Source organism: Diceros bicornis, chromosome 4 (assembly GCF_020826845.1).
Source record: "Diceros bicornis minor isolate mBicDic1 chromosome 4, mDicBic1.mat.cur, whole genome shotgun sequence".
Classification (NCBI taxonomy): domain Eukaryota; kingdom Metazoa; phylum Chordata; class Mammalia; order Perissodactyla; family Rhinocerotidae; genus Diceros; species Diceros bicornis.
Genome location: NC_080743.1, coordinates 57,836,758 through 57,849,241, shown reverse-complemented (window position 1 = coordinate 57,849,241; position 12,484 = coordinate 57,836,758). Strand labels below are relative to the sequence as shown.

Genomic DNA, 12,484 nt, shown 5'->3' with positions numbered 1-12,484 from the left:
GTGTGCCAAGCCCAGTGCCAAACATTTTCTTTCATTATCTTGGTTAATTCTCACAGTGCTTTGAGGTAGGTACTATTTTTAAGTCCTGTATTAAAGATGAAGAAACAGATTTTAGAGAGGTTAAGTCACAAAGACAAGAATAGAGGGAACTGGGTTGAAATTCCAGAGCCTCTGTGATGAGCTGAGATCCTCTCTGGATGGGTCCTTGGGAACACCAGGCCTTCCTCCCCTCCCTTCCTCTACAGCACGGGTGAAGCAGAAGGATGGAAAGTTCTGGTTTGAGGACAGTGGAGTGAGGGTGGCGGCGGTGCCGTAAGAAGTGGAATTTTAGGGCGCCCTGGCGCTGCTCTCCCTGTTCTTCTTGGCATGAGGGGCATGTGCTTTGCACTGCCTGCCACCAGAGGGAGCAGGGGCAGGGCATCCCAGTAGGTGCTGCCTTCCAGGGGCTGTTACTGCATCCATTCAGGTGTCCATTTGGGCGGCTGTTACTCCAGAGGAACATTTAGGCTGAGACAAGCTCCCCACCACACAGCACGAAAGGGTTCTAGGTTGAGACCTTCCACCTAAGTGCCCCCAGACTGAGATCTCAGAGGGAACCCCAGGTTGGGACTCTGATGAGCCATTTGGTGGAGACATTCCACAGGGCTCCTACACTGGGGGGCTCCCCCATAGTGAGAGACCCTAGGAGGGACCCCTAGACTGAGACGCCTCAGAAGGACCCCAGGCTGAGGCACTCTTGGAGAAACCCTCAGATTGAGAGACCCTCGGGGAGGGATCCCCAGATTGAGACGTCTCAGAGGAACTCTCAGAATGAGACACTCTTGGAAGGGCCCTTTCATTGAGACACTTACAGATGCCCCCTGTTGAGGCCAAAAGTACAGGGGAGCCCTAGAAGGAGACACAGGGAGGGGCACTGGGAGGTATGCTCTGATCTCATAGTTTAGGACAGGAGCCCAGGAACTTGGGCTCTGGGCCCCAACCTATCCTTGCTCTGACCCACACTGACTCCCCTGCCCTTCCCCCTTCCTCTTCCCATCAGGTGAGGAGGGCCACTTGGGTTGTGCTGAGTCCCGGAACTATCTACCGTCCAGGCTCCCTGGGAAGTCATCCTGGGTACTGGATTGGGAAGGAGTTTGCTGTGCAGTCACTGGATTAGGGAAGGCATGGGGTTCTGAGGGAGGGAGGAGCAGGCAGCCCAACCCGTTTGAGGAAGTCGTTTGTTTGCTGCCAGATAACCCATTTGGGCCTGAGACAACCCACATGTGCACGCTGAGCTGAGGGGAGCTGAAGGGAAGTCAGGACAGCCCTCAGTCTGGCCCCCTCTACCAGGCTGCCCTTCTCTGGCTCCTTCCTCCCCACCAAGGTCTCATTCATCTCTGCCATCAGGACTGGGGAAGGCTGGGGTCTGGGATCCCGGCAGGCTTGCGTGTCACTATCCCAATTGGCCCTGGTGGGAGGAGTGGGTGAAAGTGTGTGTGTGTGTGTGTGCATGCACGCACGCACGTGCCAGGCAAAGTACAGAGAGGCCCCTGGGGACCTCTCTCAAGTCACATGTCCCTCATTTCCTCTGTGTCTGCCTTTATCAGACTCTGCTTCTCCTCCTTTCCAGGTATTGACTCAGAACCCTTCCACTTCCCTGCTCTATAGTTCCTTGAGGCCCTCCCACCTCCCAGGCTAGACCCCACAGTGTTTCCCAGCCCTCCCTCTCTCCCTCCCCAACTCCTCTTCCCTCTCTCTCCCCCCTCCACTTTGCCTGCTGTTCTGGCACCAGGGGCATCCCAGACCCGGCCCTCCTTGGTTCCCTCCTGTGTCAAGGGTGGGGGCCGGATCTCAGAGCTCTGGCGAATGGAAGGTGGGGCCCATACAGCTGGCTCACAGCCCAGGCAGCTGCAATAGCGGGGGTGGCTTAGGGATGAGGCCCAGCCCTTTGCCTCCCCTACCTTCCCCCAGGTATAAGAGCCGAGCTCAGGTGAGCTGGCTCCTCCCATCCTGTCTCAGCGGCTCCCAGCAGGTAAGGAGACCCAGGGCTTTTCACCCCAGGGGGCTGCCCCTGTCCAGGGGGCACACTTAGCTTGTCCTGCTCTAGTCTGCCAGGAGAATGGCTGGGGGACCAGGCCCTAGAGGCTGGTGTGTGTGTAGGAACAGAGGTGGGGGGCTGGAGGAGGTGGAAGGAGTGAAGCTAAGGTGAGGCCCAAGGGATTCCCTCTAAATGGGTTGGCCTAGGGGCTGTGACCTTAGCTCCCGGAGCCTGGGCAGGGATAGGGCCTTGTGTGGAGTTGGCTCTGATCTCCTGGGTGAGGCACAGAATGTCTGGGGTGGAGCCAAAGGGGGTAGTTGAGAAATGCTGAGCTGTCCCCCCACCTTAGCCTCCCCACTCCTCTAAGCCGATCATGAGCCATCAGCTCCTCTGGGACAGGCTTTAGGACCACGAAACTCTCACCAAAGGACCAAGCACATCGGACACCATGGGACAGTGTCGGTCAGCCAACGCTGAGGTGGGCCCATTTATTCCTGGCCTTTCTGCATCTATACTCCTCTCTTTCACCCTGAGGGTCTATGTCACTCCTTGACTTCTGCACCCTCACCTTGGCCTTGCTCTGTACTCCAGACCCCGCGTGTGAGACCTGAGCCCCCTCTCTCGTGCCCACACAGGGTCATGCAGATGGAGCCCTCCCAGGAAGAGGATGCCTGGGCCGCTTGCTGGGACCTGCCCTGCCTGGGGGCTGGGGAGTGGTGGAGAGGAAGCCTTGCCCAACTTGTGGCTCAGGGCAGAGGCCAGAGGGGGCGAAGGGGGCTGGATGCTGGGCTCTGGAGTGGGCGGGAGCCTGTGTGCCTTCCAGCTGTCTTCTGCCTTGTTGGCCTTGCTGGGCTCCTGGGGAAGCATGGTGTTGTAGGGTGGGTGGCCTCTGTGACGTGGGTGATGTCTCCTGCCTTCAGGATGCTCAGGAATTCAGTGATGTGGAGAGAGCCATTGAGACGCTCATCAAGAACTTCCACCAGTACTCAGTGGAGGGTGGGAAGGAGACGCTGACGCCCTCGGAGCTACGGGACCTGGTCACCCAGCAGCTGCCCCACCTCATGCCGGTACTGAGGGAGTGGACCCTGCCCCAGGCAGTACCCTGACTCCTTACCAAAGTGCTCCAGACCCCACCCACTCTGCCAGGCCCCTGGCACTAGCCACTCCCAGCCCCTCCCCCTTGCCAGGGCCAGGTAGACTCGGGCCCTGCTTCCTGCCCCTGGGCAGGGTAGGGTGGGAAGATTGGAAGGTGCTGCCTCATGGAGCTGTGGTGTCTTGTCTTCCTTCCCTTAGAGCAACTGTGGGCTGGAAGAGAAAATTGCCAACTTGGGCAGCTGTAACGACTCTAAACTGGAGTTCGGGAGTTTCTGGGAACTGATTGGAGAAGCAGCCAAGAGCGTGAAGCTGGAGAGCCCCGTCCCGGGGAGTTGAGAACCTTCCCCTGGAATCTGTGGGAGGATGTTGGGGAAAGGGGACCTTAGAGACTATGGGCCTGGAAATAAAACTCCTCTCTCCAGTACCACCACACTGTTCTCCAGCCCGTACCTGTCTCACCTCTGCAAGGTTCAGATTCATAATGACCCTTCCTGGGGGTCTCTGTGTACTTCATCCCTGGGAGCTCCATGGAGCTAATGGGTCCAGGAGTCCCCACCAGAGGGAGGCTCAGGGGATGGGTTGGAGGCAGGGGCGGATGTGGAGGGATGCTGGAGGGATAAGGATGGTGTGAGGGCCAAGTAACTTGATAGTAGGGGAGGGGCAGAAAGGAACTGGGCTATGGGAAATGATTGAAGGAGAGAGCTGGGAATAGGGCTGGATATTTGGTACTAAAAAGGGTCTCTATGAACCTACCCCTCCTAATCCCTTCTCCAACCCAAACTATAGCTGTCTGTTCAGTGCTGTCCCTTCTTGCCCCCAGTTCTGCCCAGCCTCCTGCCAAGACTCTGTCCCTGGGCTAGGATAGGGGAAGAGAGAGAGCAGGGTTGGGGAGAAGCTGAGGAGGGTGTGACTTTGGCAATGAGAGGAACAGCTGGGTGCTTGGGCATTTACAGAATGATGGTTGTTTTGTATCATTTGATTAATAAAAAAATGGAAAAAGTGAAAGATGTTGTCTTGATTGGACACACCCCTGGGGACCATGGGTCCATGGGGAGGGGGATTTGGGGTGAATGGCAGAGTAGTCGGGTGGCATGGGACATGTGAGGCTGCAGTGGTTGGCAGTGGAAATGAATGGGGACTCACTTTTCCCCATGGATTTGAGTTGAGGATGGTACCAGGCCCAAAAGGTGGGAGACCTGGACTTCTCTGAGGGACAGACTCCTCTTTGCCAGTGGGCTGGCCCTCTGACAGGAGAAGAGGGCACGTGTGCACACCTGAGGAAAAAGATATGAACCCAGGTGTGCTGGAGCCTGGCTGACTAGTAGCAAGGGAAATGTGAGGCTGAGAAACAGGCTGACCAACCTGGGTTTGAACCCAGCTCTGCCACTTATTATCTTTGGAACTTTGGGCATGCTCTCAGAGTAACAGTTTCCTCATCCCTAAGATGGGGATATTAATAGTACTTCCCTCACAAGATTATTAGGAGGATAATGTGAACATCATATAAAGTACTTAGCAGAGGGCCTGTCACCTAGTGAGAGCCCAGGGAGCTGAAGTCACCACTGTTGGAGTGGGAGAATGGGTCCCCTCCGGTTTCAGCTGCTCCCTCTGTATAGGGAGGTCAAACAAGGCAGTTTCCTTGGATATCTTGGGGAAGGGGTGGAGGGGCATGTCCAGAGGAATCCTCTGCTGCACGTGAGAGGTCCTAGTGATGGGTGTCAGGAGAGCTCCTGATGGGCTGAACTGGAGATGGAAGACCAGGGAGCCAGACTCTGGTCCCTGGTGTCTACCCTCTGACTTGAGCCCACAGAAATCAGGCATTACTCCTGAAATCCCAACAGCAGGGAAGTTTCCGTGGCCAGCCAGGCTGGCCTGGAATGCTAACTGAACTTGTCTGTCAGAGGCCCCTGAAACTGGGCTCCCAGTGACCCAGGTGAGAAGAGCCGGTGACAGTCCTTCCCTTCCTTCCCTTCCCTACCACCTTGTAGGTTCTGCTTAGGCTGTTCAGGGCTAGGAGGGTGGGATTGAGGGAGTTCCAGCTTCTACCACTCCCTCTGGGGTTGGGGTGGAGTGGTGTTAAAAAAGGTGTGTATCCCTTTAACAAGGGCCCAACCCCAGGGCCAAGTCAAGAGGGAGCTCAGTCACTACCTCCCCACCGAGACAGCTCAGCCAGGCAGGGCCTGGAGGGAGTGGGACAGATTCTGGGAGTGCAGCGGGGAGGAGTCCTGGCTGGGCTGAGCGGGGAGCTGCTTGGCAGTGCCAGAGTCCAGGCCCCAGAGCCCTGTTGGAGAGGAGGTGGACTGAGGAGGCAGGTGAGCACCCCAGACCTGTCCTGGGAGGTCTGGGGCTACTGGAGAGCCCCACAGGCTTGGGAGCCGAGGAGAAGGGGCAGGGAAGGGGGCCTGCCAGAGACTGGGCAGGAAGGTTTCGTTAATTGTTAACTTTCAAGGCCGGTATGGGAATGGAGAGTTCTGGTGGGATTGGGGGCTGGAGAGGCCATCAGAGGAGTGGATGGGGTGGTGAGACCCCCTCCCCAGCCCAGCAGCTGACTGGGCGCCTCTCCAGGGTTGCGGCCACGGGGCGGAATGTTTGGAAGCTTTGCCCACAGCTGCTCAGATCCTCCCCTAACAGAAAAAGGGCAAATGAGTGTTGGTGGGGGTTAGGGGGTGGTGAGACCCTGGACACAGGCCTCACCCGGGTCTGGGAGCTGTGTCCTGGGGGAGATGATGGGGTCCAGGAGGAGCCAGGGAGGGCCCAGGGAGACCGAGAGACTGAGGAGAGGAGGCAGGTGCTGAGGTGGCCTTTCCCCACCTCAGGACTCAGGCAGGTCCCTTGCTGCAGGCCCCGTTGTACTCTGGGAGCTGTTCCTTGGGAGGGACAATGGGAGCTGGGAGGAGCCTGGGTGAGGCCCCTGGGGATCCTGGGAGCACTGGGAGAGGGGCCTGGAACCCGGGCAGCTTCTCCTCCACCTCAGGACCCAGACAGGTTCTGGCTTGACTTGCTTTGCTTGGTGGAGCCACCTGCACTCTAGGAGCACTCCCCTGCCCAGCCCTGTGGGGTGGGGGTGAGGGCAGGGGTGCGGAGGGCAGGGGTGCCGGGAGAGGGAGCACTGGAGGTGCCGGTGAGCAAGGCTCAGCTTTTCCCCATGGACCACGTAAAGATCTCTCTGGGTGTTGACGAGGCCAGGTGCAGCAGTGTCTGAGTGTGTCCACAACAAACTCTTCCAACTTCACTTGTCTGGAAAAATTTCAGAGGAGCAGGCTTTTTCCTGGGGCTACGTGCTCCAAAAGCGGAAGTGGGTGGAAGGTAGATGGGTCATCCAAGCAGAGGGGGTCAGGAGTGACAGAATTCCTTTCTCTGTGTGTATGCATATGCGAATTAGATGCAGTGAGTCCTGTAAGGGTGGGGAGGGGTGAGGCAGGGGTGCTTGTGTGAGATACTGGACTCTGGCACCGGGAAAAGAGCCTGAGAAAAGGGAGCAGAGAACTGCGCTGTTGAGGCTGGAGGGATGAGTTTGAAACAACCTTGCAGACAGAGTAAAGTGTTAGCTGAACAGTTCAGATTGCACCTTCCTTGTGCATCGAAGGTGGTTGCCGCAAAGGAGTGAATTAAGAAGGAAATGAACGAATGAGTGAGTAAGAGAGCGAGTGAGTGAATGAATGAGAGTGAGTAAATTAGCGAATGAATGAATAAGCAAATGAAAAATGAGTGAACCAATTCAAGATAGATGGAGGGGACACAGAGAATGCCAAATTTAGGCTTGAGAGGGGGCTAGGTTCTATAGAGGATGGTGACTAGGAGGCATAGGACTCCAGGGACCTAAGCCAACACTTGGAAACAATTTAAGACTCAAGAACTGTGTGCAGAGGCGGGGGCGGGGGGGGTGGTGGCCCACCTGGTGGCTTAGTGGTTACGTTTCCACGCTCCACTTCGGCAGCCTGGGTTCATGGGTTGGGACCTCTGGCGAGGACCTACACCACTCATCAAGCCACGCTGTGGCAGCGACCCACATATAAAATAGAGAAAGATGGGCACAGATGTTAGCTCAAGGACAATCTTCCTCAAGCGAAAAAAAAAAAAAAAGTGGAGGTGGGAAGAGAAGGTGAATTTTGGAGGGTGTGGTGGATGTTCAGATCTCCATATTGAAGGGGACTGGGGAGTTGAAGGGATGGAGGGCGGTTAGGAGGTACGTGGAGGGGTGGGGCCCACAACCTGGGTGGGAGGGTGGGGCTTGAGTGGCTGAGACCTGAGTGGCAAGGTGTCAGAGCTATTTGGGCTTTTAGAGAACTCAGCAAGCTGGGCTGAGGTGGGTGGAGTGGGGGTGGGGGCCTCTTGGTTGCTCAATGATGAATCAGCCAAGGAGAAGACAATGAGAACTTTGGGGAAGGGCTGGGGGCTCCAGGGAAGAGGGCCCTTTGGAGCACAAGTGGTCCCTCATTCCCATTTTTTTGGAATGCTCCAAGGTACATGTCCACCTCCCCTCTCTTGAGATCAGGTCAGGATCTACCTGTGGCAAAGTCAATGCAGGAACTGTTTTCTGCCCTACCCTTCTGAGGCAGGGGCTGATGGGACAGCACACCCCCAGCCCCATGCCTGGGGACCCTCCAGCCTGGTTGGTGGGAGGCGGACGGGGCAGGCAGGAGGAGCAGGTGACTGTCCAATGGGTGGGGTAGCAGAGCCTGTCTCCTGGCCCCCAGGGGAGGGAGGAAGTAAGAGGTAACGACAACTGACTATCCCATTCTGATACCCTTCCTTCAGAAAACACTTATCCAGGTGGTTATCTCCAGTGTTGTCCATTTGACTAGAAGAAGGTGGGGGGCGGACTATTGAGGGGCCTGGGAACTAAAGCCCAGAGATGCTGAAGCTACCTCTCTGGGGTGACTGCATACCTGACAGCAGATGGCTGAACTGTCTTCTGGGTGCTCACCTGTGTCTTGCCAGGTAGGGGCTGGGGCATGGTATGGAGGAAGGGCAGGAAGAAGCTCCCTTGGTTACAGAAACAAGACTCCAAGAAGGCAGTTGGTGGGAGGGGTGAGCAGGCCAGGGAGGAGAGGGGTAGAGGCACACTACCCCCAAAACTGATTTCTTTCTCTTTCCTCTCCCTGACTATTTCCCACAGGATTCCTCACTTAGGGAACAAAGTCTGGGATGGTTAAGGTTGGGGGTTCTCTGAACTCTGTCTCCACTCCCAAGGCTGGTTGGGAGTAGGCTTGGCACAATTCTTGCTGAAGTGGGTACTTCTTTCAGAATCCCCAGGAATGCTGGTCATGGGCCTAGGCTACTCCTCACTCAAGGGCAGCAGAGCAGACAGTTCATGGATTGCAAAATTATTTCCCTCCTCATTTGTGAATGTTAGAGTGTTTGTATGGAAGTCTTAACAAAGATATAAACATTGAACCACACAGTTACATAGTTAGTAAAGAGCATGGAAAAAGACTGTTTCCTGCAGTCCTGGTTCCTTACTTCATCCTTCTGGTCACAGACCAGAGTGGTCAGATGGACAAGACAGGGGAGAGAAGGGCAGGATTCCTGGTCAGAGACACCCCAGCCTGACCCCTCTCTCTCCTTCCTGCATCCCAGCCTAGTCCCTCTGGGAACCACCCTTCCTTTAGAAAAAGCTTCATCAAAGAAAAATCTTAGAAGGATGGTCATGGGCTTTGGATACCTAGTATCAGGGCTGGAAGGAGGTGTAATATTTATAGAATGTCTACTTTGAGTGAGGAGTGGGCCTGGCAGTGTGGGAGAGGAGATGCAGAGATTCAAAGCAGGGAGGTTGTATACCCAGGATTTAAAAAAATGATCCCAAAGTCTACAAGTTCTGTTGTTTGGTTCAGAAAACAGTGGCTGCATGTAAGAAACCCTGTCTTTGCGTCAAGGAATGTCTGGTGTCTGGGGAGACAAGATCCAGGAAGAGACTGGGGCCACACCAGTTTGTGGGCCCCAGCCAACACCGGCTGAGAGTCTGTGGGAGCAAGGGGAGGAGGGCACTGAGGGCAGGGGTCAGGACAGGCTTCCCGTGGGAGACGTGATTTGGATGGGCTTCAGCTAGGTGCAGAGGGCAAGGCATTGGGCACCAGAGGAGGAACAGCCACGAGGGGGGTTAGAAAGCAGGTGGCAGGGGCAGGGGCTGCGGTGGGGCCTGGCAAAGCCGACCTCCCTTCCAAATTGGACTGTAGGATGCCCAGGCTCTGATGGTGGGTGTGTCCACCTTCCCCTGCCAGGACCCAATGGACAGGGCAGCTGCAGCTCATTCCTGGGCTTGGGGGCGGGAGGGGAGGCTCGGCTCATTTGTCCTGGTTCACTTGGGGGGGCTCTGGGCATGGGCGGCGACTCACAGAGTAGACCCGCCTGCTCCCTTCATATCCTGTTATTCAGTAGGCTGTATCCGCTCGGGGATGTGAGTGCCTTTTGTCCTGGGGCCAGGGGGTGACGTGTGTCGCCTCTGGCTGGCTGCGGCTCCATCTCCATCTGGGGCAGAACCAGGCCTGGCTCCCCCTTAGGTAATGGGATGGGGGGGTCTTTGCGTCCTGCTGTATATTTCGGGTGGCTATGAGGGAGCACAGGCCAGCAGGGTGTGGCTGGGGGCCTGCACAAAATCTGACTCAATGGATCAGCACATTGTCCTTCCCCGGAGAGGGGCAGCCATGGCCTGAGACCCTGTACTCACTGTCTTGGAGCTTGGCTGAAGGGATTGGGGAGCGCCTAGATCCCTACCTCTTGCTTTGTTGCCTGGGACTGGGGTCTCAGCCAATCGTGGGGCGGGGGACGATGGCTCCTGACACTTCAGCCCCCTTGGCTCATGCTAGCAGTTCCTAGCTGTGCTTGACCCCAGGGCAGGAGCCCTGGGTAGGCCAGGTGTGGAGAGGGCAGAGGGATGGGCACTGACTCTCCTCCTCTTCCCACGGGAGCCTCTTGCTCTCACTGGGGCTCTGACAAACCCAGTGCCTGGGGCTGGGGAAGGGCCTAAAGAACCTGTTGAGGCGGTTGAGCTGGAGAGCACCTGGATTAGAGGAGCCACATAGTTCTCATTCCAGGCCCACTCTGTAACCCCCACTCCCTGCCTGCTGCCTCCTCCCGAGGACCAGCCAGCCTGGGGGGGCCAAGGGCCTAGGGTGAGGGGGCATGCAGGAGGAGGACAAGGGCAGGGAGATGGGAAGAGGTTTGGCCCGTGGAGTCTCTTCTCATCTCCTCCCTTCATGGTGCCCAGGCCCCACGAGGAGTGAGGCAGTGAGATGGCGGACAGCTACACAGAGCTGGAGAAGGCGGTCGTCGTCTTGGTGGAAAACTTCTACAAATACGTGTCTAAGCACAGCCTGGTCAAGAACAAGATCAGCAAGAGCAGCTTCCGGAAGATGCTTCAGAAAGAGCTCAACCATATGCTGACGGTGAGGTCCCCTCCACCCAAGGGCCTGGCCTTCCTCCAAGCCCCCGAAGCTCTTATCCTCTCAGGGTGTCCTTCACCACAGTGGCCTCTGTCCTTTCAGAGTTACCCGCCCAAAGCAGGGTCTCAACCCCACCCAGGTCTCTGTCCTCTTGGGGTGCCCAGGCCTGAGCCAGTGAGGGCTCTGTTCCCATTTTCCAAGGGTAGCAGCTGCCCAGGCCAGATCCTGGGATTCTGCCTAGGGTCCAGCCCCTGTGGGGCTGCCACTCTCAGCGTTGCTGATCCAGGTTCCTCCCCAGGACACAGGAAACCGAAAAGCTGCTGACAAGCTCATCCAGAACCTGGACGCCAACCACGATGGGCGCATCAGCTTTGATGAGTACTGGACCTTGATAGGTGGCATCACTGGCCCCATTGCCAACCTTATCCGCCAGCAGGAGCAGCAGAGCAGCAGCTAGAGGACCCCTCCCTCCGTCCCCTCATGGCATTGCCCTGATGCCTGGCCCCAGATGTTCTTCCCAGGCCCGCTCCTCAGCCTCCTGCCCACCCAGTCCCCTGTCCTCACTTCTCCCTCCAGACCTTCTCCCGACCCTTGATGAACAGGGAAGGGGGGATGTCAGGGCCCCTTTGTGAGTGTTTCAGTCTGAGGGTGCCTCCCTGAGGGTCTCAGTCCTTGGAGCCAGCAGTCCTGGGAGGCCCCCCTGTGAGATCTCAATGCTGTTTGGGGACCCCAAGAGTTTCCTCGTCTGTTCGGTCCATCTATTCTTCCGACGTCTGATGTTCCTGCCTGATTCTGAGTCTCTCCTGACCTCTGGAGGTCAGCTTGCTGCTGGAGGTCTCCTTGCTCCTGGCTACAGCAGCAGAGACCTCTCCCCTTCTCCTCAGCCCCTCTGCTGGGTGGAGAAGACTTCCAGGGTCTCCTCTCTAGCTGCCTCTGGGTCTGGGAATAGCTAAGCAGGGTTGAGCACCCTCCCTCCTACTCAGCCACTGAATTGATGGCAATAAAGGCTGGATTTGGAGTTTGTATCCCCCTCACCTAGTCCCTTTGTGATGCTCATTAAAACCTTTCCACTCCTTGGAACTTTCTCATGCCTTGGTGATCTTTGCCTGGGCCCCCAGGTAAGACGGAATCTCACTGAGAAACCCCAAGGGTGGAGCAAAAAAGAAGCCAGAACTCCTAGATCCCAAAATGTGCTGTCAGCCCTGAGCCAGTGGCAACTTTCCTCCGGCTCTGTGAAGGGCCAAAGGCCACATGTCCCTGTCTCTGGGCCCTCATAGCCCCGACTCAGACTCATATTCAATGTCCAGGCACACGGTGTGTCCCATTTAGTCCTCACTACAATTCCATGAAAGAGAGGCCGCCACCCTGTCTTGAGTCAGAGTAGCGCTGAGACCTTGAATCCTCATCAACAGATTACTCTAATACCCAGGGAAGTTTGTGGGGTGGGAAAGGAGGGGTGCAAGAAAAGATGGTGTGGGAGACCAGAGTGGAATTGGGCGGGGGGGTGGGGGAAGGAAACCACAACTTGTAGCTGCTGGATGGAACGATGCCAGCTTCTTTGTTTCTCCCTTACTCTTGCCCTGAGGGGGCCCCTGCCATGGAGAGACCCTGCCCTGTGGCAAGGCAGAGAAACATGCAGGAAGTCCAGCCTGCGGGGCTCTGGGTCAGTGGTTTTCAACCTGGGGCGGTATACCCCAAAGTTTAAAATTTTTCTTTTTTTTTTTTTTGTGAGGAAGACCAGCCCTGAGCTAACATCAGATGCCAATCCTCCTCTTTTTTGCTGAGGAAGACTGGCCCTGGGTTAACATCCGTGCCCACCTTCCTCTACTTTATATGGGACGCAGCCACAGCATGGCTTCACAAGCAATGCCTTGGTATGCGCCCAGGATCCGAACTGGTGACCTCTGGGCTGCGGCAACGGAGTGCATGCACTTAACTGCTTGTGCCACTGGCCGGCCCCAACATTTTTCTAAAGATGCATATATAGAAT

At 56.5% G+C, this 12,484-nt stretch overlaps 2 protein-coding genes across 4 annotated transcripts; both read left to right on the top strand.

The window, feature by feature from the left end:
• The first annotated feature begins 2,363 nt into the window (after positions 1 to 2,363).
• On the top strand, positions 2,364 to 4,117 carry S100A14 (S100 calcium binding protein A14). The gene is made up of 3 exons (XM_058539199.1): positions 2,364 to 2,495; positions 2,938 to 3,084; positions 3,311 to 4,117. The coding sequence occupies exons 1-3, from the start codon at positions 2,466 to 2,468 to the stop codon at positions 3,446 to 3,448; spliced, it is 315 nt and encodes a 104-aa protein (XP_058395182.1). The 5' UTR covers positions 2,364 to 2,465; the 3' UTR covers positions 3,449 to 4,117.
• Positions 4,118 to 5,259: 1,142 nt separating this feature from the next.
• S100A16 (S100 calcium binding protein A16) lies at positions 5,260 to 11,574 on the top strand. Of its 3 annotated transcripts, none has more exons than XM_058539196.1 (3): positions 5,260 to 5,424; positions 10,320 to 10,497; positions 10,793 to 11,574. In XM_058539196.1, the coding sequence occupies exons 2-3, from the start codon at positions 10,345 to 10,347 to the stop codon at positions 10,949 to 10,951; spliced, it is 312 nt and encodes a 103-aa protein (XP_058395179.1). In that variant the 5' UTR covers positions 5,260 to 5,424; positions 10,320 to 10,344; the 3' UTR covers positions 10,952 to 11,574. The 3 variants fall into 3 exon arrangements, with proteins under 3 accessions (XP_058395179.1, XP_058395181.1, XP_058395180.1); XM_058539198.1 differs by lacking the exon at positions 5,260 to 5,424 and adding an exon at positions 6,641 to 6,743; XM_058539197.1 differs by lacking the exon at positions 5,260 to 5,424 and adding an exon at positions 9,537 to 9,612.
• Positions 11,575 to 12,484: the final 910 nt, after the last annotated feature.